The 23,871-nt window shown below is 56.7% G+C and overlaps 2 protein-coding genes across 7 annotated transcripts; one reads left to right on the plus strand and one right to left on the minus strand.

Annotated features, from left to right (window-relative positions):
• Positions 1 to 885: 885 nt before the first annotated feature.
• ALG12 (ALG12 alpha-1,6-mannosyltransferase) lies at positions 886 to 18,411 on the minus strand. 4 transcript variants are annotated; one of them, XM_058431454.1, is made up of 10 exons: positions 18,191 to 18,409; positions 12,585 to 12,824; positions 12,366 to 12,498; positions 9,539 to 9,712; positions 8,997 to 9,191; positions 8,350 to 8,666; positions 6,859 to 7,082; positions 3,176 to 3,345; positions 3,018 to 3,093; positions 887 to 2,905 (listed from the first exon to the last, which is right to left on the minus strand). In XM_058431454.1, exons 2-10 carry the CDS (start codon positions 12,744 to 12,746, stop codon positions 2,677 to 2,679), a joined length of 1,680 nt encoding a protein of 559 aa, XP_058287437.1. In that variant the 5' UTR covers positions 12,747 to 12,824; positions 18,191 to 18,409; the 3' UTR covers positions 887 to 2,676. The 4 variants fall into 4 exon arrangements, with proteins under 4 accessions (XP_058287438.1, XP_058287439.1, XP_058287437.1 ...); XM_032137755.2 differs by having other exon boundaries at positions 1,727 to 2,905; positions 8,350 to 8,453; positions 18,191 to 18,403; XM_058431455.1 differs by lacking the exon at positions 9,539 to 9,712 and having other exon boundaries at positions 886 to 2,905; positions 18,191 to 18,411.
• Positions 18,412 to 18,554: 143 nt separating this feature from the next.
• On the plus strand, positions 18,555 to 23,833 carry CRELD2 (cysteine rich with EGF like domains 2). Of its 3 annotated transcripts, XM_058431457.1 has the most exons (8): positions 18,555 to 18,818; positions 19,061 to 19,143; positions 19,547 to 19,657; positions 19,973 to 20,064; positions 21,390 to 21,566; positions 22,143 to 22,289; positions 22,453 to 22,548; positions 22,781 to 23,833. In XM_058431457.1, the coding sequence occupies exons 1-8, from the start codon at positions 18,690 to 18,692 to the stop codon at positions 22,870 to 22,872; spliced, it is 927 nt and encodes a 308-aa protein (XP_058287440.1). In that variant the 5' UTR covers positions 18,555 to 18,689; the 3' UTR covers positions 22,873 to 23,833. The 3 variants fall into 3 exon arrangements, with proteins under 3 accessions (XP_058287440.1, XP_031993649.1, XP_031993650.1); XM_032137758.2 differs by lacking the exon at positions 22,143 to 22,289 and having other exon boundaries at positions 18,568 to 18,818; XM_032137759.2 differs by lacking the exons at positions 22,143 to 22,289; positions 22,453 to 22,548; positions 22,781 to 23,833 and adding an exon at positions 21,981 to 22,134 and having other exon boundaries at positions 18,568 to 18,818.
• Positions 23,834 to 23,871: the final 38 nt, after the last annotated feature.

Below are 23,871 nucleotides of genomic sequence, written 5' to 3' on the forward strand. Positions count from 1 at the left end.
CGTGCAAGGTGGGACAGAATCCGGGCACGGTTCTGTGCTGTTTCAGATCTGTCCACGCATATGACATATGTACGTGCGTGTCTGCACGCAGCATGCCTGTCCTCCCTAGCCTGTCCACAGAAAGGGCCTAAAGCTCAGGCACCCTGTGGCACCAAGCACACCTCCTGTCTAGATCCTGGTCTCTAACGCTGTTCCCCACCAAAGGGAGCCAAGACCCACAGAGCAATGGCCGAGGCCAGAGGCCCAAGAGGGCGCCCTGCCATGCCTGGTCACGAGGAGGTGCTCGAAGGAAAGGCACAGCGCACAGGCAGAGCGTGGCAGGGTTCCCACCAGCAAATCTCATACACTTTGAATACCAGGATAATTAAAGACAGGAGCGACTCACAGACCACTGAAGTCGGGAGGCAATCCACACGTGGCCAGCAATAAAAGAGAACAAATGAGCGTGGATAACCAGTGAATACCTGAGACACACAGGTGGATGGATGGGGGAGGGAGCCCATGTCTGTGGGATGCTGGGGCCCGGAAGCCTGCTCTCCAGCCCTCACCATCTGGCCTCTGTGGGAGTCAGGAAGTGTCTGCACACATGTTCGCCAGATGCAGTGGGAAAACCAGGAGGCGTCAGGTGGAGAGGCAGCCCCAGGGCACCTGGGCCAACAGCCACAAGCTCTCAAAGAGCACAGGAAGAAATCATGTCTTTATGCACACGTGTGTGCATGCATGGTATGTATGCATGGTGTGTGCACATGTGCATTGTGTGCATGACTGCATTGCGTGTGGTGTGTATGCATGGTGTGTGCACGTGTGCATTGTATATGGATGCATGTGTGGTGTGTATGCATGGTGTGTGCACGTGTGCATTGTGCATGTGTGGTGTGTATGCATGGTGTGTGCACGTGTGCATTGTGTGGATGCATGTGTGGTGTGTATGCATGGTGTGCACATGCATTGTGCATGTGTGGTGTATGCATGGTGTGTGCACTGTGTATGCATGGTGTGTGCATTGTGTGGATGCATGTGTGGTGTGTACGCATGGTGTGGGCACGTGTGCATTGTGTGCATGCATGGTGGGTATGCATGGTGTGTGCACGTGTGCATTGTGTGTGTACGCGTGGTGGGTATGGTGTGCACGTGTGCATTGTGTGTGCATGCATGTGTGGTGTATGCATGGTGTGCACGTGTGCATTGTGTGTGCATGTGTGGCGTGTATGCATGGTGTGCATATGTGCATTTTGTGTGTGCATGTGTGGTATGTATGCATGGTGTGCAGGTGCACTGTATGTGCGTGTGGTGTGTATGCATGGTGTGTGCATTGTATGTGTGCATGTGTAGTATGCATGTGTGCATGCATTGTGGTGTATGCATGGTGTGTGCACATGTGCATTGTATGTGCATGTGTGTAGTGTGCATGGTGTGCACATGTGCATGTGTGCACTGTGCATGTGTGGTGTGTATGCATGGTGTGTGCACGTGTGCATTTTATGTGTATGCATGGTGTGTGCACGTGTGCACTGTGCACATGTGTGGTGTGTGTGCATGGTATGTGCATGTGTGCACTGCATGTGTGGTGTGTATGCATGGTGTGTGCATGTGTGCATTGTATTTGCGTGTGTAGTGTGTATGCATAGTGTGCACATGTGCGTGTGTGCACTGTGCATGTGTGGTGTGTATGCATGGTGTGTGCACGTGTGCATTTTGTGTATGCATGGTGTGTGCACGTGTGCATTGTGTGCATGTGTGTGGTGTGTATGCATGGTGTGTGCATGTGTGCACTGTGTGTGTGGTGTGTATGCATGGTGTGTGCACTTGTGCAGTGTGTGCATGCGTGTGTGGTGTGTGTGCATGTGTGCATACGTGTGCAGCAGCACCTAGTCCCATCTCCAGTGCCCAGCAGCATCACATCACACGCACTTTGGTGCTTTATAAATGCATGGTCAGTGAAGCTGACAGCACCAAGCTCTCCCTTTACCATAACACCTGGAATAGTCACCTGTGATAAGCTATCACATAGGAAACATTTTTCAAATTTCATTCTCATTGTTTTCTATAATCTTGAAAGGTTCCAATCAACATTTATTGCCTTATTCTTTTTATCTCATTCCTTTTTGAATGTGTTTATCTCCTAAAATTTTATCTGTGATGGAGATGGGATGCCTGTGAATACAAAAGTTGCAGTGGTGGCAGCAGGTGGGGGTGGGGGGCGGCCGGGGCCACCATGGTCTCCCCTGAGAGGGGGTGCTGTCTTAGGTGCCCCAAGAGGCCCTCGGGCAGCAGGTGTGGGGTGCTGCCAAAATACAGCTCCCCCCGTGTGGGCAGGACACACATGGCCTCCTGGCAGACAGGTGCTTGGGTGAGCCCGTTGCTCCTGATTAGTCATGAATGGCACCTGGTCTGGGCAACAGTCACCCGCAGGAAGCCCTGAGCTGGCCACCATCACCCTGGGCAGTGGCTCCCGGGGTGCCAATAAGACCTGGGCCCCTCATTCTTTGGTGCTAACAGCCCCAGGTGAGGCTGTGGAGGAGGCCCTGGCCCTGGTCTGGTGTCTGTCAGAGGCAGGTGCCCAGTTCTTTGACTTGCTTCTCTGAATTGTCATAATTGTCCTGGAATTGTGCCATAAACTGGTAGCAATAACAGCTCCTGGAAGGCCTGTGGCTGCTGAGGGCTGCCTGGTCCCCCTCAGGACGGCCGGGGGAGCCTCTCCAGAAGCACCAGCTTTGTCTGCAGGTGGACGTTGAAGGGGGGCAGTTGGGTCAGGTTCAGACTCACACCTGTGGTCCCCACGACGCTGGCCAGGACCCGGTGTGTGTCCCTGTAGAGGGCCAGGAGCCCAGGGGCCGCCTCCATGAGGATGTGTGTGTACGCCAGCATGCCTGTCCCCGGCTGCACATCCTCCCTCTTGTCGTACCTGTGGGACAAGAGCCGGTGGTCCTGCCCAGGGCCCCCACATCGCTCTGTTCCCCGCCCCCAAGGGGCCCCCACATGGCCTCTGGGAGGGTCGTGCCGTGTGTGGATCCTACCTCCAGGCGCTGTTGACTTGGAGAAACCGAGACACACCTGTCTGGGCAGCTGCCACGTCAATGTGCAGAAGGACATCTAGGAAAACCAGGCCTGCCGTCAGAGCCCAGGCCTGCAGTCAGAGCCACAGCAGTCCCCAGGCAGTGCCCCCAGCACCCACCTGTCTGGGGGGGCACCAGCTGGTGCAGCCTCTGCATCGCGACACCACCTGGGTAGTTGAAATGGGACACATACAGCGCCGTGGCCGAGTAGGCGGCATTCACCACGAGGTGTCCGATCACAAGCAGAGACCCCACTTTGTACAGCCAAGACTTTTTATAGTTATTCAGCCTGAAAAAAGAATGGTTACACATCATAGGCAGAACGTGATGACAATAAAATTAATCTACTTACAAAACAAAGTAGGAGCATAACCTGCTGTTCAACTTCACCAAGTCATAAAGAGTTCACCACCAAATTAGAGTAAGTAACCCATAAAATTGGTTAAGACACTGCCTCAAGAATTGTCTGTGAAGTTCTACCCAAGATGCCAATTTAAAATTTAGATGAGATTTTAAAATATATATATATTTTTGAGACAGAGTCTCGCTGTGTCATCCAGGCTGGAGTGCAGTGGCACGATCTCGGCTCATTGCAACCTCTGCCTCCTGGGTTCAAGTGATTCTCCTACCTCAGCTGCCCACCACCATGCCTATCTAATTTTTGTATTTTTAGTAGAGACAGGCTTTCACTATGTTGGCCAGGGTAGTCTTGAACTCCTGACCTCGTGATCTGCCTGCCTCAGCCTCCCAAAGTGCTGAGGTTACAGGCATGAGCCACTGCGCCCAGCCTAAAAATGTATTTTCAAACATTCCCGCCAGGCGCGGTGGCTCACGCTTGTAATCCCAGCACTTTGGGAGGCCAAGGCGGGCGGATCACGAGGTCAGGAGATCGAGACCACAGTGAAACCCCGTCTCTACTAAAAATACAAAAAATTAGCCGGGTGTGGTGGCGGGTGCCTGTAGTCCCAGCTACTCAGAGACGCTGAGGCAGGAGAATGGCGTGAACCCAGGAGGCGGAGCTTGCAGTGAGCCGAGATTGCGCCACTGCACTCCAGCCTGGGCGACAGAGCGAGACTCCGTCTCAAAAAAAAAAACATTCCCAAGTGACTGTGTAGGTCAGAGTGCCACCCGCGCGGCCAAGCCCACTCCCAGCAGGTCTGTGAGTGAACTCTCTGGGACAGGGCGCCGCCGGTTCTCTCACAATCGACTATGCCGAGCTCAGGATCCTACGGCAGAGTTAGCAGCTGCCAGAGACCGTGTGGCTCACGAAGATGAGGCTCTTTAGTGGCTGGTCCTTAACGGAAAAGCTTGCCAACCCTGGTCTAAACGCCCTGAACCTCTGATAAAGACTCACTCTCTTCCAAACCCACCAGGCTCGTCGGAGCCCTCTTCTCAACAGGCCCTGCCCTTTGCTATGGTTTGGATCTGGGTCCCCACCAAATCTCATGTCCAACTGTGATCCCCAATGCTGGAGGTGGGGCCTGGTGGGAGGTGACTGGGTCATGGAGTTGGAGCCCTCAGGAATGGATTAGCGCCATCCCCTCCATGCTGTTCTCCTGATAGTGAGTTCTCGAGAGGTCTCCTTGTTTGAAAATGGGTGACGCCTCCCCCGTCCCTCTTCGTCCTGCTCTGGCCACATAAAATGTGCCTGCTTCCCTTTCGCCTTCCACCATAATGGAAAGTTTCCCCAGGCCAAGCTGGAAGCTGAGCAGACACCAGTACCATGCTTCCTGTACAGCCCGCGGAACCGCGAGCCAATGAAGCCTCCTCTTTATAAATCATCCAGTCTCAGGTGTTTCTTTACATGAGTGCGAGAGCAGACTAGTGCACCCTTGAACAATCTCTGGTGCGGTTTCTGAGCTTGAGGCCCCACCTAGGATGACCGCAGCCTCCTAAGTGCCTGCCCCAAAGAGCTCAGCATTGCCAGGGCGTTCGCCCTTCGTTCCCGCCCAAACCTGGAGTGGGCAGTCACTGCGGAAAGCTCGCAATCAGAAACCTTCCACCCCCAGGACTGTCTCAAGGCCCTGGGCCCTGATGCCGGGGGAGACGGCCTGCTGTTGCTCCCAGGGTGGCCAGGCTGAGGACCTGACTTCGGAGGGGGCCTTGCTCTACCCTGCACCCCCTCATTTGGACGCCCCAAGTTTGTCCTCCTCCGGATAAGGCCGACTGGCACAGCAGGGGCCCTTGCATGGAGCAGCCCCTCACGCCCAGCACACCAGGCCTCAAAGACACTCCTGCCTTTGGTTTCAGCAGAGCCCCAGTTCACACTGGATATTCTTCCCTGCTGGAAAAGCCTGTCACGGAACACAATCCATCCGCGCCGCTCTCCCCGTCTTTCCCACCCTCTTTTCCATGACTCGGGCTGGGATCTGCTCCTCCTCCAGCCCTGAGCCAACCCCTGAGACGAGAGGGAGCCAAAGGCACAGAAAAGCAGAGGCAGAGCTCCCAGGAGCCCCTACTGAGGCGCGGCTACAGCAGTTGGAGGAGCCCCCACAGGCACGGCTACAGCAGCTGGAGGAGCCCCCAACCCCGGCACGGCCATGGCAGCTGGAGGAGGCCCCACCGAGGAACAGTCATGGCAGCCGGAGGAGCTCCCAGGCCCGAGGGCAGTGCGGGGCAGTCGGAGCTGGGGGGCACCATCCCCTCCCCTGTAACAAGTGTCACCGGAAAGCACCTGACCGCTGCCTGAGATCAGGGACCGCATTGTGGGGCTTCCTCCCCAGCCACAGTGGGCACCGCTCAACACCTCAGGCCCCGGCCCTCCTGGCCTGTAGCCCTGCCGCCCCTCAATGCCCAGTGTGGCCTGAGTTGGCCTCCTGTTCCCATCAAGGCAGCAAGCTCTGAACGGGCACAGAGCTGGCCAGCCTCAGCCCCGGGTCCTTCTCCAGCACCCACAGGGCCAGCAATGATGGACTCTCCTGGGCCTAAGCCCCGGGTCCTTCCCCAGCACCCACAGGGCCTGGCAGTGATGGACTCTCCTGGCTCCCTGAGGCTTGTGACACTGAGTGGCAGCCGTGCTCAGACCACCCCACCCTCAGCCCAGGCAGTGCCCTCCCCAGGCCCTGCCAGGCCCCCAGCTCCACCTCCATCACCTGCTGCCTGCAGTCCCTCCCCCCAGGAAGCCCCCTGCCTTCCACAGGACCCTGAGCCTGGGCCACGCTGGGCCCTCTGCACCCAGCCATAGGCACCTCCCTCACCATCCCCCTCTTCCAGCCAGATGACCCGCCTTGACAAACGCCCTCAACCCCAAGGCCCTGTCAGGATGGCCATGAACGTCCTTCCTCTATCTGACCTGTCGCCCTCAGAGCCTCCCAGGCCTGGCTGCCCCTGCCCTCTGCTGCTGCTACCTGTGTGACAGAGAGTGGGACCGCTGGTGCATCACTACATGTGGACCAGTCACCAAATTAACCCCAAGACAGAGACCACCTGAGCACGCCCTCTGTCAGCACGTCGCCAGGCCGGTCCCATCCCATGCAGCCCTCAGGGAGGAGAGAGGACTGGGGTCACCCTCTTTTGACATAAGCGCCTAGTTCAACACGCCCTGTGTTTATCTTAAAAAATAGCCCCGGTGGCTCACACCTGTAATCCCAGCACTTTGAGAGGAGGAGGCAGGAGGATGGCTTAACCCTCTAGGAGTTGAGGGGTGCAGTAAGCCATGATCGCACTGCCGCACTCCAGCCTGGGCGACAGAGCAAGACCCTGTTTCAAAAATTAAACACACACATACATCCCCCCAACAGTAAATCAGTGAACCTGTTTCCAATGAAACTATAGAAATGCATGTCACAAAAAGAGCACTCACAGGTAGGAGCAGCCTCTGGCAGCTGTGATGTTGAGCATGGGGAAGGCATAGATGATGAAGCGTAGCTCCTTGTGTGGCAGGAGGGAGTAGAGTGCCACGAAGCCCAGCGCCAGCACCGTCAGCGCGTGCATCCTTCTATCTACCAAGCCCAGGGGGACGAAGAGCAGGCTGCAGCCCAGGCCGCGGGGCAGCGCTGAGTAGAAGTACCACAGCAGCGGGGAGGTCTGCGGGCTGGGTTAAGGAGGCCAAGCACCTGTCCACGCATGAGCCCATGGGCTGGGTGGCAGGGTCAAGGCGGAGAAGACGCCTGAAGACAGTTGTGCTGAGAGATGCAGCCTGGGCCATGGCTCGCGTGCACAGACACCACTCAGGCCTCAGGCCCCCTCCTAAAAGACAGAGCCCAGGCCACAGCTCGGCTGCGTACATACCACTTGGGCGTCGGGCCCCCTCCAGGCAGGACCAAGGCAGCAAGGGCCACGGAACGTTCGCTCTCTGTACCCTTTTCTTCACTGTTAAAAACAGATGGTCGGCTGGGCGCGATGGCTCATGTCTGTAATCCCAGCACTTTGGGAGGCCAAGGTGGGTGGATCACGAGGTGAAGAGATCGAGACCATCCTGGCTAACATGGTGAAACCTTGTCTCTACTACAAATACAAAAATTAGGTGGGCGTGGTGGCATGTGCCTGTAATCCCAGCTACTCAGGAGGGTGAGGCAAGAGAATCACTTGAACCAGGAAGTTGGAGGTTGCAGTGAGCTGAGATCATGCCACTGTACTCCAACCTGGCGACAGAGTGAGACTCTGTCTCAAAAAAACAAAAAACAAAAAACAGACGGTCACGGGTGACATACAGGTTGGGGATTCGTTATGCTATTCCATCTATGTGTGTATGTTTGACATAATTCCTAAGAAAGCGCTTTTTAAATGCAGATTGTCCGGGCCGGGCGTGGTGGCTGACACCTGTAATCCCAGCACGTTGGAAGGCCAAGGCAGGTGGATCACCTGAGTTCAAGAGTTCAAGATCAGCCTGACCAACATGGTAAAACCCCATCTCTACTAAAAATACAAAAATTAGCCAGGTGTGGTGGCGTGTGCCTATAGTCCCAGCTACTCGTGAGGCTGAGGCAGGAGAATTGCTTGAACCAGGGAGGTGGAAGTTGCAGTGAGCTGAGATCACACCACTGTACTCCAGCCTGGGTGACAGAGCGAGACTTGGTCTCAAAAAAAAAAAGCAGATTGTCCGAGGAGCAGAGGAGAGGGGCTGGGGTAATCTGGGGCAGGGCTGTTTCCACAGGACTGAGAGAGGGCAGCCAGGACCTCACCTCCCATGGCCAGCGTTTCCCAGGAGCAAGTGGGAGGGAGGGGCTCCGTCCTGACCCTGCAGCCACGCTGCACAGAAGGGAGAAGCAGCTGCTTCCACCGCCCAAGGAGGCCCAGGAGGTGTGGCTGGAGGTCCCACCCATCGCCCTCCTGCACCGACACTGAAGGATACCCCCCAGTTGGAGCTTTTGTTCAGGACAGTATTGTACCAAAGCACCTTTCCTTCCGGCCACGTGAGCTGCTGCCAAAAATAAGAGTCCACAGCAACCGTCAGTCCTGATAAAATAAAATAGAATTTCTCAGTCGCAAACACAGCCATCAGTAAACATCCCGCTACAATGCAGCCGCCATCACTACAGAAACTACAAGCTGTTTTCATATAAAAGAGGTTGGGCTGGGTGGGAAGATTGCTGGAGCCTAGGAGTTCAAGGCTGCAGTGGGCCACGATCATGCCGCTGCGCTCCATCCTGGGACAGTGCAAGACTATCTCTAAAACGAAGAAAGAAAAAAGACACCCACTATGTTGAGGACACCACTGCCCAGAACCACTGCCTGGCGCAGGGACAAGCCGCCCTCCGCTCTTGTGGCCTCCCCCAGCCCAAGCACAAGGGACAGACCAGTGAACAGGGGCCCCTAAGGTGCAGGGTGGGGCCCCCTGGAGACCCCCAGGCAGGGGGCTTAGGATCGAAATGTTTTAACACTGCTAAAGTTAGGGTCATTTTATTTCATGGGGATGAAAACCTCCCAAATTTCTCTTGACCTTTGTAAAACAAGGCAAAACAAAATCCAGTTAGAAGGATCCCACAGCGACTGACTTACCTAAACAGAGGATCCCTGCTGGGATGGCGTGGCGAAGGGCTCTGACCACAGAAACCTTTCGGTTGCCCAAGGCCAGCAGCAGCAGGAGGCCCAGGAACAGGCACAGCTCCGCCCTGAACACGATGATGGCGAAGGCTGACAGCCAGATGAAGCGGGCCCACTCGTGCCGCAGCCAGGCCGTGAGGGCCAGCAGGACTGCAAGACAGCGTGGGAGGGTGCTCGTCAAGACACAGGGCCCACCCGGCCCAGAAAACACCCGGGGAAGTGAAGGGTGATTCCTTTTCCTATTATAAAAGCCACACGAATATCCCAGAAAACAAACTGCTCAGAGCCGCCCCCCGCACCCATGCTGTTGGCCAGGAAGTGTGTCCCAACCCAGCATGGAAAACAAAGAGCCCGGTTTCAGGTCACAGACCATCCTGAGGAACCCAGCGGGCAGTGGCCATTACGGGGCAGGCACTGCCATCAGCTGCATAGCCCCGGACTCAGGGGAGCCCCTGCCCGGCAAGGCGGGTGTGCAGGCCTGGCCAGCAGCTACGTACCCACGGGCAGGGCCAGCACATTGGGCAATGTCCGCGTGCAGTAGAACATCAGGTGGAACTGCACAGCCGTCACCCAGCAGAACATGGTGGCCACCATGGCCCCAAACTGCCGTCTCACTTCCTTTTGTAATGTCCAGAGTCCAAAAATCACGCCGAGTCCAAGCACTCCTCTAACTAAACAAAGACAGTGACAGCACATGAGCCTGCAGTAGAGGAGAATCCAGTGGGTCCTCCTACGTGGGTCCTCCTACGTGGATCTTTCTATGTGGATCCTTCTACACAGATCTTTCTATATGGATTTTTCTATGCTGCTGCAACGCCAGCTGACGGCTACGCCAGGCAAAGCAGCCTTGAGGGCATCGTCTCCATGTTGAAAACAGACATCTGGCCCCAGGCCCCCTGTGCTCCTGTCGGGAACTGAGGACCCTTGCGGGGGCTGCTCTCTGAAGCATGAGGGAGGACACACAACTTGGAGATGCCATGAGCTGAGCCCTCCACTAAAGCAGAGACCCCACCGGGCTGTGGCATCTCCAGGGGCAATGTTTGCAAGGGCTGGCTCAGACCTTGCTCTAACCAGCAGCCATGAGGAGGTGGGACGTGGCAGGAACACAGGCTCCCAGGCAGGAAGGGGGTCAGGACCCCCTTCCCCATTTGACAGCAGGAGCCACCTCTGGGCTGGTGGTCTGATGAGGAGGCGGTGAGGGGGCAGGTGTGCCCAGGACAGTACCCAGCCGACCACACATCCTCACCGTGGACCGGCCTGTCAGCCGCTGGCAAGAGAGGCTGAAAACAGGAAGAAAAATGAACTTCTGGGTGGCTCTTGCCACCTTTCCAGAAGGCCAGAGGAACTTCGAAGCCCCCATGTGAGAAGCAACTGGGTCCAGGCAGCTGTGGGGGCCAACGGGCAGAGATACCCAGGCACTGCCAAGGGGGCCACAGATGTCTGAGTGCTGGACCTGCTGTTCCCAGAACACCCCGTGTGCATACCAGGCATTTTCTTTTCACTGATTGCTGGATTCGGACTGCAAATGTCTTTTTTTTTCCTTTTTAAGGACAGAGTTTCCATCTGTTGCTCAGGCTGGAGTGCAGTGGCATAATCTCAGCTCACTGCAACCTCCACCTCCCAGGTTCAAGCAATTCTCCTACCTCAGCCTCCAGAGTAGCTGGGATTATAGGCGCATGCCAACACGCCCAGCTAATTTTTGTATTTTTAGTAGAGACAAGGTTTCCCATGTTAGCCAGGATGGTCTCAAACTCCTGACCTCAGGTGATCTCCCTGCCTCGGCCTCCCAAAGTGCTGGGATTACAGGCGTGAGCCACCGCGCCCAGCCTGAATGTCTTAATAGGACATTTTTCACTGATACTCATGAGTGGGTCTGGCTCCAGCTGTTGTATTTTTGGTGCTGGAATTTCCCCTGGGCTTTTAAACAATTCACAGACCCTGGCAAAGCCCCGCTTCCCTTTTTTCTCATCAGGTCCATCCCCTGCGTCTCTGCTCTTGGTTTTCCATCTTCCCAAATGCCCAACAATCTCAACCCCGTGCCCAACAAGGGCAGCCTCGGCCCCAGGATCAGCCTCGGCCCCGGGATCACCCTCGGCCACAGGATAACATGGTCTTCATCCAGAGAGGAAGGATTTCGGCCTGTGGCAGAGGCTGGGGGGGCACTAGCAATTCCAGGTCACCTTAGTGGGATCAGGAAGGACACAGGGTGGGCTCCCGTTCACCGGCTGAAGCTGCAGCCCTCCAAGGTTCTGTCCAGCTGGAGTCCGACCAGCTCTGCACAACCTCCCAACCTCTCGCTGCCACCCCTGGAATAAGCAGAAGCTTCCAGGGGAGTGTGGACTCAGCCCCGGAACTGCCTGTGGACTTCCTTTCCCTGGCTCGTGGCCCCCCAACTCCTCCCCATCTGGGGCTCCCTGACACCTCCACAGGACATGCACGGCTTGTCCAGCTGTCCCCGTGCCATGGTGGGTTTCCGTTCCCAATCTGCCCCTTCAAGAAGCAGAACTGCTCCTTCCCCAGGAACGTGCTGCTTCTTGAAGCTCTCCACGCAAGCTGGACTGACTCGCTGGAAGCATGTCTGGGTATTAAAAGCAATAAAAGTGTACTGAAATGAAAAAGTGGTGATTGCTGACTTTAAAAACTCAGCTTGTGTGACTGGGCGTGGTGGCTCATGCCTATAATCCCAGCACCGTGGGAGGCTGAGGTGGGACAATCACTTGAGCCCAGGAGTTCAAAGCTGTAGTGAGCTATGATTGCACCACTGCACGCCAGCCTAGGTGACACAGCAAGGCCCTGTCGCAAAAAAAAAAAAAAAAAAAAATCGGTTTTCAGAACAATATGTACAAAACGTTCTAATTTTTTTTTTTTTTAAAGTCCTCACGTGGGCACAGAGAAAGACCCAGGATTTGCACACAGGCCCTGCAGTGGCAGCCTCTGGGAATGTGAGGTTTCTGTTTGTAACGTTCCCCGAGGCAAATGGTGCTGCTTCTGCAGGAATAAAGGCTGTTGACCCCATGGGGGCTCGCCAGGTGAGACGGGAGCAGCAGGCTCATGTGGCGAGAGCTGCCTCACAGGCAGGTGGCATTTCTCTTGTACCTGCCGTCACCCCTAATTTCACAGTCAAGAGTGTGGAGGCACAGAAGGGCTGGCTCAGACGTCCCAGGCCTGACCTGAGCGCCTTCTCGGAGCCGCCATGCCACAGTGATCGAGGGCGGGCAAGACTGACAGACAGCGTTCCTGGGCAGGAGGGACCGCAGCCTCGCTGAAGTCACTGATGGCACCACAGTCCCTCACTCCCTCCTCCTTTGTTGAAGACCCCCTTACCTATTAGCTGAGAGTAAAACTTGGACATTTCTAACAGCAAAAGCACGTAAACCGCGGGGCTGGAGAACACCGCGATCACCACTGGCCCGAGGAACGTCCTGGGGACGACTCCGGGGAACTCGAGGTGGTCGTACTGTGAGGAGAAGGGCAGGTCAGTGCACTGGGGCCCTGCCAGCTGGTAACAGGAGGTTTTCCCCGAAGACGGCAGGGGCCCCTCACCTGTTCCAGGTCCTGCCAGTGGTAGAGCAGGTCATGTGTGGCCTGCAGGTTGAAGCTCTCCTCCACTTTGGTGTAGGGACAGGTGACCAGGTGGACAGTGGCTACAGCCATCAGCAGCCCCAGCAGCAGGTGCCGCCTGCCTGATGACCCCTTTCCAGCCATTCCAGTCTTTCAGCTTCACGTACCTTCACAGGCCAACGGTGTGAGACACCAGCCGTTAGCACTGCCACTCCACGCATGCTGGAAAAGTGGAAACAGATTCCTGAGGTTCGAAAGTCACGCTTGCGCTCACGTTTGGGAGATCTGGGGAAAGGGTTAGCAGGAACTCTCTGAACTACTGCCTTAGTCGCACTACTACAAATCTGAAAACGCATCAAGATGGAAAGTTTGGAGAAAAAATCACACTTGAGAAGCTTTCATACTGTAACCAGTGATCTGACACTTCCTGCTCCGTGAATGTTTTTCTGGGGAGAAGGACCTCAGTCGCAGAACCCTGAGTCTGACCAGGCCTGGGCCACGAGGGCAATGGAGGGTGGTAAATGGCCCCTGCCCCCCAGTCTAAATCTGGCAGGAGAGTCAGCAAAACCAAGGCTCGGCCCCGAGGGAACCGGCTGAAGAAGACGGAATGGGAGGCTGAGGGGTGCTGGTTAGCTGGGTGGGAGGCACCAAGCTGGAGAGTGGCAGACAGGGGCCCCAGGAGGGCAAGAAGCTGAACGTAGTACAGCTGCCGGGACACAGGGCTCGAGTGGCCAGCAAAGCCCCCGCTCCCAGGAATGGTGGGATGGGGCTGTGGACGCCTGCGCCGAACCCCACCCTGGGGGCTGGGCGAAGCCATGGCCGGCTTTCCCAAAGGTGGCACCACACTGGCCATGAGCCTGCATGTGAGCCTGGGGAGACTGGCAATGGGTCCCCCAAACACTAACAGGACAACCTCAGGGGCCCGTGGCACGGAGCTTCCTGTGAGACCAGCAACATGTCCAGCTGCTACACGTGAGAGACTGAGGGAGGGGAGGGGGCAAATTCTTCATGTTTCTGGATTCTTTTAAAACAGGTTTGATTTTATTCAATCCAAACCAGAAGGGCAAGAAGCAAAGGGAGAGAGAACCCCACGGCTTACCATTTATTAAAACTACTTAAAAAAATTTTTTTTTAAGAGACAGCGTCTTACTCTGTCACCCAAGCTGGAGTGCAGTGGCGCAATCATGGCTCACTGCAGCCTCAAACTCCTGGGATCCTTTTGCCCGGGCCTCCTGAGTAGCCACAGCTACAGGTGTGGGTCACCACACTCAGCTAAGTTTTCTTATTTTTTGTAAAGACAGGGTCTTGCTTTGTAGCCCAGGCTGGTATGGAATTCCTGGCTTCAAGCTATCTTCCTACCTTGGCCTCCTGAAGTATTGGGATTACAGGCGTGGGCCACCATGCCCAGCCAAAACTATCTTTTGATCAAACGGAGAGTTAAGAAGTCTACAAAGATGGCAACCAAAGGAAAATCTGTAGATTAGAAGGAAGAGGAACCCTATTTGATATGGTGGGCAGGGGGTGGAAAGAAGAAAAAAGAAAACTTTAATAATTTTACGACTAAAATGGTATGCAGTTCTTTCCTTTGCCAAATATAAAACCCTGGGGCCAGGTGCGGTGGCTCATTCCTGTAATCCCAGCTCTTTGGGAGGCTGAGGTGGGTGGATCACAAGACCATCCTGGCCAACATGGTGAAACCCTGTCTCTACTAAAAATACAAAAATTAGCTGGGCGTGGTAGTGCACGCCTATAATCCCAGCTACTCGGGAGGCTGAGGCAGGAGAATCGCTTGAGCCCGGGAGGCAGAGGCCGCAGTGAGCCGAGATCACACCACTGAAATCCAGTCTGGGCCACAGAGCGTGACTCCGTCTCAGAAATAAATAAATAAATAATAAAAAATTTAAAAAAATAAACTTGGTATCAAACAAAGAGAAAGGTCGAAGGACTAGGTTAGGAATCACTAACTGAGGGAGGGCCCACTCAGCTGTCTCCCACTTGCTAAGACACAAGCTTTTTGACGGTGGGGGATTTTTGATGCTGGATGATTTTTCCCACCAGTGCAGCCTCAGCACCAAGGACAGAAGCCAGCCGCTATGGCCTGAAGGCTGCCTCTCTGCCACCTCCCCTGCTGGACTTATCCTGCTGGCAGGGCTTGCTTGGTGGATTCACTGCTGAATCAGTAAAGCCTGCTGCACAGTAGGCACTCGACAAGGCTGCTGAAGAAGAAGTCGGTAAAAACTCCTACACGGGGATCCCATCACACCAGCTCACATGCTTATTAAAAACATGTTCCAGCGGCCGGGAGTGGTGGCTCATTCCTGTAATCCCAGCACTCTGGGAGGCTGAGGCGGGTGGATCACGAGGTCAAGAGATCGAGACCAGCTTGGCCAACATGGTAAAACCCCATCTCTACTAAAAATACAAAAAATTAGCTGGGCTTGGTGGCGTGTGCCTGCAGTCCCACCTACTAAGGAGGCTTAGGCAGGAGAATGGCGTGAACCCGGGAGGTGGAGCTTGCAGTGAGCTGAGATCGTGCCACTGCACTCCTGCCTGGGTGACAGAGCAAGACTCCATCTCAATAATAAAGAAATAAAATAAAATAAAATAAAATAAAAATATGTTCCAACGGCCAGGCGTGGTGGCTCACGCCTGTAATCCCAACACTTTGGGAGGCTAAGGCAGGTGGATCACAAGGTCAAGAGATCGAGACCAGCTTGGCCAGCATGGTAAAACCCCATCTCTACTAAAAATACAAAAATTGCGCCACTGCACTCCAGCCTGGCGATCGAGTGAGACTCTATCTCAAACAAAAGATATGTTCGTGCTTTGATTTCTAGAGGGGATGACAGAACACTCACACATGACTTCCTGCTCCTCTCACTATCATGAGAGGAAAAAATAAGTTCAAAGAACGGGCCAGGCACGGTGGCTCACACCTGTAATCCCAGCACTTTGGGAGGCTGAGGTGGGTGGATCACAAGGTCAGGAGTTCAAGACCAGCCTAGCCAGCATGGTGAAACCCCATCTCTACTAAAAATACAAAAATTAGCTGGGCATGGTGGTGTGCGCCTATAATCCCAGCTACTTGGAAGACTGAGGCAGGAGAATTGCTTGAACTCGGAAGGCAGAGGTTGCAGCAAGCCAAGATCGCACCACTGTACTCCAGCCTGGACAACAGAGCCAGACTCCGTCTCAAAAAAAAAAAAAAAGAAATAGGAAGCAAGCCGGATGTGTTGGCTCACGCCTGTAATTCCAGCTACTCAGGAAGCAGAGGCCAGGAGTTCAAGACCAACCTGGGCTACAGAGCCAGACCCCATCTCCACAAAAATAATCCCAGCTACTGAGGAAGCTGACATAGGGGGGATTGCTTGAGGCCCGGAGTTCAAGACCAACTTGGGCTACATCATGAGACCCCATTTCTACAAAAATAAAAAAATAAAATGGAATGGGGAGCATCTACCTGCCAAGATGTGGGAGGTGCACACAGCAAGTGCTGCTTGGCAGGAACCCCTGACACAGGCAGTCCCCCCTAACCCCACTCCACACCTCTCCACCCAGGGGATTTCCCCAGCAAAGAAGAGCTCAGCTGTGGGGTGAAAACATTATGTGCTGACTCTGACACTCCTGGCAGGCCCCCAGCACCTCCTCGGACCCAACAAGGTGTGCCTTCTGCTGATGACCAGCACAGCTCACTTCTGAAGGCATAAGAAGACCAAGGGTGAGTCTGGATTCTCTGCCAGGAGCACGGGAAGACCAAGTCGACACCAGCAAGCACGAAAACCACGACGAACCCCCAACCGGGCGAGGGTGAATGGACGCTGTCCTGCACTAGCCCACTCTGCTGGGCAGCTGGGCAGCAGCTGTGGCTAATCTAAGTGACGCGTGCCTCGGGAGCACTCATAGGTTAAAACGGGCCCAGGCCATGACACTTTAAAACGGTGGTTTACAGAACAATGGCATCTCAGATTAGGGAATGACCTGCAAAGGCCCTCTCGTCCCCATCAATTCAGATTTTAAGGCCTCTACCGAAATTGATCAAATCAGGCTAGGCATGGTGGCTCACACCTGTAACCCTAGCACTTTGGGAGGCTGAGGCAGGCAGATCGCTTGAGGTCAGGAGTTCAAGACCAGCCTGGCCAACATGGTGAAATCCCGTCTCTACTAAAAATACAAAAATTAGCCGGGCCTGGTGGTGGGTGCCTGTAATCCCAACTTAGGAGACTGAGGCAGGAGAATCACTGGAACCTGGGAGGTGGAGGTTGCAGTGAGCTGAGATCATGCCACTGCACTCCAGCCTGGGAGACAGAGTGAGACTCCGTCTAAAAAAAAAAAAAAAAAAAAAAAAAAGTAAAGAGAAACTGGTCAAATCAGATGTTACTAATTTTTTATTTTTTAAATTGAGACGGAGTTTCACTCTTGTCGCCAAGGCTGGAGTGCAATGTCATGATCTCAGCTCACTGCAAAGTCCACTCCCGGCTTCAAGCGATTCTCCCGAGTAGCTGGGATTACAGGCATGTGCCACCACGCCCGGCTAATTTTTGTACTTTTTTAGTAGAGACGGGGTTTCACCACGTTGGCCAGGCTGGTCTCGAACTCCTAACCTCAGATGATCCGGCCGCCTAAGCCTCCCAAATTGCTGGGATTACAGGCATGAGCCACCGCGCCTGGCCCAGATGTTACTATTACTAATAATCATTAGCCTGTCAGGAGGAAACACAAATGATCCGATGCAAATCACACCTGCTGTCCACCAAAGACCAGAAAAAGCCGTGTTATCTGCACTCCTTCCTTCCACAGGCAGGAGTTCTCTGAAATCCAGACGCTGCACGTTTTATTTCCCTTAATTTAAACCCGGGGTTCCTGAACATGAGCGAGTGTTCATCACCTCAAGCGCCTGTAGAAATGCAGATCTCCAGTCCCCAGAGACCCTGAGTGGACCCCAGTCCCAGCTGGAAAGTCCAGCCCCTAGGTGAAAAACCCATCCCCCAGGTGGGAGGTCCAGCCCCAGGTGAGGAGCCCGGCCCCAGGTGAGAGGTCCAGCCCCCGGGAGAGAGGTCCAGCCCCGGGTGAGAGGTCCAGCCCCCGGGTGAGAGGTCCAGCCTCCGGGTGAGAGGTCCAGCCTCCGGGTGAGAGGTCCAGCCCCCCGGTGAGAGGTCCAGCCCCCGGGAGAGAGGTCCAGCCCCCGGGTGAGAGGTCCAGCCCCCGGGTGAGGGGTCCAGCCCCCGGGTGAGAGGTCCAGCCCCCGGGTGAGAGGTCCAGCCTCCGGGTGAGAGGTCCACCCCAGTTAAGAAGCCCGGCCCCAAGTGAGAGGTCCAGCCCCAGGTGAGGAGCCCGGATCTAAGCGAGAGGTCCAGCCCCGGGTGAGAGGTCCGGCCCCCAGGTGACAGGTCCACCCCAGTTAAGAAGCCCGGCCCCAAGTGAGAGGTGCAGCCCCGGGTAAGGAGCACGGGACTGTGACGCGTGGACATGCGCGGTGACGCCTCAGGAATCCAGCGCCAGCGCCAGCTCGGGTCGCGCCCTCGCCCGCCTCCTCCCTGGTCTCGCCACGCGCCCGCCTGAAGGCCCCGGTCGCGGCAGCGCGCACTGACCTCCGCAGCTCCCGGCGGCGTCCTTCGGAGCGCGGCTGCCTGGGCCGGCCTCGCCAGGAAGCGGGACGGCGGAAACAGAACAGAGCGAAGTCCTTGCCCGAATGTAAAGTGGCTACCGCAGCCCCGGCCGCTGGGGCCGCAGAGACCCTCTGTGCCCTGAGTAAAGATGGCGGCCGCGGGCTGCGCGCGAGGGGCGGGGCGAGGGAGGAGGGGTCGGACCTGCATGCCCCGCCCCTTGCCTCCGGGCGGACGCTGACCCGGGGCCTTCCCATTGGTCGCCTCTCGTGGCGAGCTCGGATTGGGCCACATCAGGCCGGGGCGGGTCCCATCGACCAATAGCGGCGCGGGGCTGGCGGGTGGGGCGGGGCCTCGCCGGCGCCCTCAAGTAGCCTGGGGGACCGGCCGGCGCGGCTCGGAGCGGGTGGGCGGCCCGGAGGCCGGAGCAGCGCGGCCGCAGGACTTGGAGCTCCGGCTGCGTGTTCACGCAGCGCTACCCGCCATGCGCCTGCCGCGCCGAGCCGCGCTGGGGCTCCTGCCGCTTCTGCTGCTGTTGCCGCCCGCGCCGGAGGCCGCCAAGAAGCCGACGCCCTGCCACCGGTGCCGGGGGCTGGTGGACAAGTTTAACCAGGTGGGAAGGGGCCGGGCGGGGTAGTCCACCGTGGGCCCGGGGTCCCCCTCACCCTGGATCCGGGGTCGCCCCCACCGTGGGCCCAGGGTCCCCCTCACCGTCGATCCAGAGTCGCTCCACCGTGGTCCTGGAGTCCCTCTCACCCTTGACCCGGATCCACCCCCACCATGGAACCAGGGTCGACCCCACCGTGGGCCTGGGGTCAGGTGGTACCAAGCACTGTGGGCACTGTCTCCTCGCAGGGGATGGTGGACACCGCAAAGAAGAACTTTGGCGGCGGGAACACGGCTTGGGAGGAAAAGACGCTGTCCAAGTACGAGTCCAGGTGGGTGCTCTGGAGCACCCCTGTGGGTCTTGGCCTGGCCGTGTCTTGCCTTTGGTGCCTGTGTTAATGACAGGGAGACAGAACAGCCCCCGAGGCACCTGTCACCCGTCTGAGTCCCCTCGGCTTCTGCCTGAGGACTAATGGCTGGCTCCTCTCTGGCCCTCCAGCTTCTGCTCTGGTCCCTACCCCCTCAACAGACAGTGGCTTTTCAAAATGTAAACTGAAACACCAGCCCCACTTGTGCGAACCGCTCCTGGCTTCCCCTGACAGTGGGGTCCCCTTACTCTCTGTGCCTGGAGTCCTGGTCCCCCGGCCCCTGCACCCAGGTTGGCGGCATTGGTTCAGATTTTTCTTCACTGCCTTGGAGGCGCTGACGGTGGGCCCGTGGGGGCCTGTGTTTCAGCGAGATTCGCCTGCTGGAGATCCTGGAAGGGCTGTGTGACAGCAGCGACTTCGAATGCAACCAGATGCTAGAGGCGCAGGAGGAGCACCTGGAGGCCTGGTGGCTGCAGCTGTGAGTGCCTTAAAACCTCTTAGAAGATACTTTCTATTTTCCAACTTAGAATTTGAAATAACCTCAGACTTGGAAAGGTACAGGAACAGTACGGAGCTCCCACCTGCCTCACACCCACCTTACCCCTGCATTACCGTTTTTTATCACCAGAGTCAGCCATCAAAACCAGGAAATTAACGAGAAGATTCTGTCCACACCTAGACTCTTGTTTCCTGGATCTTACGATACTCTAGAGCATATGTTACATTCAGCTGCATGTTTGTTTTAAAGAACCGTGTCTGGTGGGATTCAGTGAATGTTTTCCTCCATCCTCAGGAAGAGCGAATATCCTGACTTATTCGAGTGGTTTTGTGTGAAGACACTGAAAGTGTGCTGCTCTCCAGGAACCTACGGTCCCGACTGTCTCGGTGCGTTTCTTCTTAGGGAAATCCCATGTCCTACGTCACTTCCCCTCTTCTTCCCATGATTCTTGGGAGATAAAAGCACAGAGGGGACCTGGAGTGCATCAGCTTTCTGTAGGGTCTGGGACCCTGCCGGATGGCTGCCTCCCCCATCCCCAGCACAGCTTGGAGCACTTCGCACCCTCCAGCTGCAGCCTCACCACTAACCTCACGCTTTAGCGTAAAACTCTGAGTATGTCATCCCAGCTGTGCTGTTAATTCAGGGGTTCACAGACTCAGGTTGTTCACAGCTGAGTCCACTCACCTGAGAGTCTGTCCTGACTGGATCTGTCCAGGTGCTTCTCCCTGTGTGCACAGAGGTGACCACACCACGGCTTCTGTGGCTGCCATTGCAGAGAGCCCAGGGCACTGGGCGTCTATCAGGCTGGGCGCGTGGCCTTGATCCCCAGTGGGTGCCGCGGGACAGGGCTCTTCTGTGAAGAAGTGTGCATTGAAACTGAAGTCACGGTTTACTGTTTATAAAAGCCAATCGCGTGGTCAAGCAGGATCAGGTAGCAGAAGTTTCAGGTTCAGACCCCCCACCCGCCCACCATCAGCCTTCTGCCAGCCCCTGCTGCTGTCCCTGGCATGCACTGGAGGCCGCAGCTGATGTTCCCACTCTCCCTGCAGTCCCCGCGCCTGAGGCGTCAGTGTCCCTGTCACCATGTTTCGGCTGAGGCTGCCCAAAGCCACACAAAGTGCAGTCATGTGTAACGACCAGGCGTGTTCTGAGAAATGCGTCATTAGGCAACTTTGTCATGGTGCAAACATCACAGAGCGCACTCCACACGGCTAGATGGTGCAGCCGCTCTGCACCTAGGCTGCCTGGCAGGGCCTGCTGCTCCCAGGCCGCACACCTGCACGGCTCGTGAGGGTCCTGAGTACTATGGGCCATTTGGCACGTGGTAAGAATGTGTCACCTGAACACATCTAAACATAGAACAGGTAATGAGGCGTATTGTGATGTCACTAGGCAATAAGAGCCGCTCAGCTTTATTATCATCTTAGGGGACAGCTGTGCTACGCAGGGTCCCTTGTTGACCTAAACGTCATCATGCAGCACGTGGCCATAGTGAAGTCCAGGAGCCTGTGGCTTGCTCCACTCAGGCGATCCACCACCAGCCCTGCAGACCCCAGGAAATCAGTTTCCCCAAACACCCACTCCAAGCCTGCAGGCTCATGTACGTCCTCAGAATCGTACAGGGTTTGGGTGCCGTACGTTCTCTCTGTGTAAGAACACCCCACTGGTCACCACCAGGTGTGCTCTGAGCATGGTTTTGTGTCCCCCAAAGCATGCCAGGGCGGATCCCAGAGACCCTGCAGCGGGAATGGCCACTGCAGCGGAGATGGGAGCAGACAGGGCGACGGGTCCTGCCAGTGCCACGTGGGGTACCAGGGCCCGCTGTGCACTGACTGCATGGACGGCTACTTCAGCTCTCTCCGGAACAAGACCCACAGCATCTGCACAGGTACCTGCTACGCCTGGGCTGGCCCCGGGGTTGAGGTGGGATGACAAGAGCCCCTTGCTGGAGCTGCCTGCCTAGATGGGAACAGGGGCCTGTTGACCTTTTAACCCCAGATGTCCAGGGAAGCTTCGGGGGCCCAGAAGGATGAATGAAAACGTCAGAGGATAGAGGCAGAGGTTGTTAGGGACATTTCCTGTCCCGTAACAGCCCTCAGAAGGGAGAAGCTACTCACCTTTCTCTCTAGTCCAAAGTCCGCCCCGACCTTGCGTTGTGATGGGCCACGCAGTGCACAGGTCCTGGAGGTGCCGTGTGGGCCACCCACCAGCCCAGAGAGCAGCATCTGTCAAATCCCTGCAGGCCGTTATGAGTGGCATCTTTCCAAAGGACGTTTTCTCCCTGGTTGTCACTGATATATAGGAAAACTCTGGGTGTCTCGGACGTGAGTGTGTGGTTGGATGGCAGCCCCTAGGCTATTCTGGGCAGACGGACCTGTGGATCGCTAGTCAGGACCGGCCTCTTCGATTCTTACACTCCTCGCCGGTCAGGACCATCCTCTCGGATTCTTACACCCCTCGCCAGTCAGGACTGGCTTCTCCGATTCTTACCCCCCTTGCTGTCTGTCTTTCGGATGTTGGCGTGGCATGGGCCACGCGTGGATCCGTGGCCGGAACACGCACACCCAGCCAGGCTACAGCTCCAGATTACAGATAGCTGCCTTCTCTCCAGGTTATTAAAAATTCCTTGTAGTCCTGGTTTGCTGAGTATATTCATGGGCACTGAAAACCCCCTGTTGCTTTTCCCTCTTAAATTCCTCACTTTTAAATGAGCCTTGTCCCCAAGCTGGTACCTGAGAGTGGGGTTCGTACCCAGGCCCGCCTTTGCCTTCCAGCCTGTGACGAGTCCTGCAAGACATGCTCGGGCCTGACCAACAGAGACTGCGGCGAGTGCGAAGTGGGCTGGGTGCTGGACAAGGGCGCCTGTGTGGGTGAGGAGCGGCCCGGGGGTGGAGGAGGGCGCCTGGGTGGGTGAGGAGGGGTACGGGGGTGGAGGAGGGCGCCTGTGTGGGTGAGGAGGGGTCCGGGGGCGGAGAAGGGCGCCTGGGTGGGTGAGGAGGGGTCCGGGGGTAAGGAGGGTGCCTGGGTGGGTGAGGAGGGGTACGGGGGTGGGGGCTCCCCAAGGTCCACTTCTGCCCAGCCTGTGCGTCCCCGTCCCACCAGCTGCTCCTGGTTCACGGCCCTCCCCATCTCTGCTGATTCTGCGTCATGGGAAGGGGACCATTGAGTGGACCCCTAGGCTCCCACACCTGTGATCCCACCATGCACGGGTCAGGAAGGACCCTGGGGCTTTCTTCGTACCTTCTGGACTGGGCGGGCATCGGGGCCACAGTGTCCTTGCTGTCGGATGGACCTGGGGCTGTGGGTCTGTGGTGCCAGCTGCCCCGAGTCGGCTGACGGTGCCTGAGAACTCACCCGAGTGTGTTCCTGGGAGGGAGGCCACCGGCAGGGGGCCAGCTGTATCCCCCTGTGCAGGTTTCAGAAGACACACAGATGGGGAGTATCAGGGTGGTCCTGGCTGCACACATCCTGTGCGGGTTTCAGAAGACACACGGATGGGGAGTATCAGGGTGATCCTGGCTGCACACATGGTGGCAGAGGCTGGTGGGTCCCGGGGGATGTGGGCAGGGGCAGGGCACAGCGGCACAGCCAGTTCCTGGAGCAGGTGGGCAGGGCCGTGCTGCTGGCATGTGTGACGGAAACTGCCTTCTCCCCGCAGACGGCAAGCTCAGGGTGGTAGGGGGCTGCCCACGAGCTCCTGCTGTACGAGGAGTGCAGCCCCCCGCTCACACCAGTGTGGCAAGCCAGCTCCGTGCCTGGCAGTGCTCAGCCGGGAGGGGGGCGTCACCTCCCAGCACAGGCCTCCAGGTTCTGGGCGGTGCCAAGGCTGGACATCCCCAGCCTTGTGCTGTGCTCGCCCCACCCTGTCCCCCGCATGGTGGGCACCACCTGCTTCTGCTGCATCTCTTCCCGCCAGCCTGGCTGTGGGCACAGCGTTTACAAAGCCAGCCCTGCAGCGCCTCTGAGCTCTGGAGAAGCCGAAGGCTCTGACTCCGCGGGGAGGGTCTGGGACTAGCTATGGCTTTCCCGCAGTCCAGGTGCCAAGTGGGCAGACAGAGGCTGCGCTGCCCCCTCCCTCTGTGGGCCTGGCTTTTGGGTTCACCCTTCAGCAGCTTCTTGGCCTCAGGCAAATTTGGGGCTTAGCCCCTGGCAGGTTCCACAGCTCTGGGGGGAAAGGGGGAGGGACATGGAGG

Source organism: Hylobates moloch, unplaced genomic scaffold (genome assembly GCF_009828535.3).
Source record: "Hylobates moloch isolate HMO894 unplaced genomic scaffold, HMol_V3 SCAFFOLD_19, whole genome shotgun sequence".
NCBI classification, from domain to species: Eukaryota; Metazoa; Chordata; class Mammalia; order Primates; family Hylobatidae; genus Hylobates; species Hylobates moloch.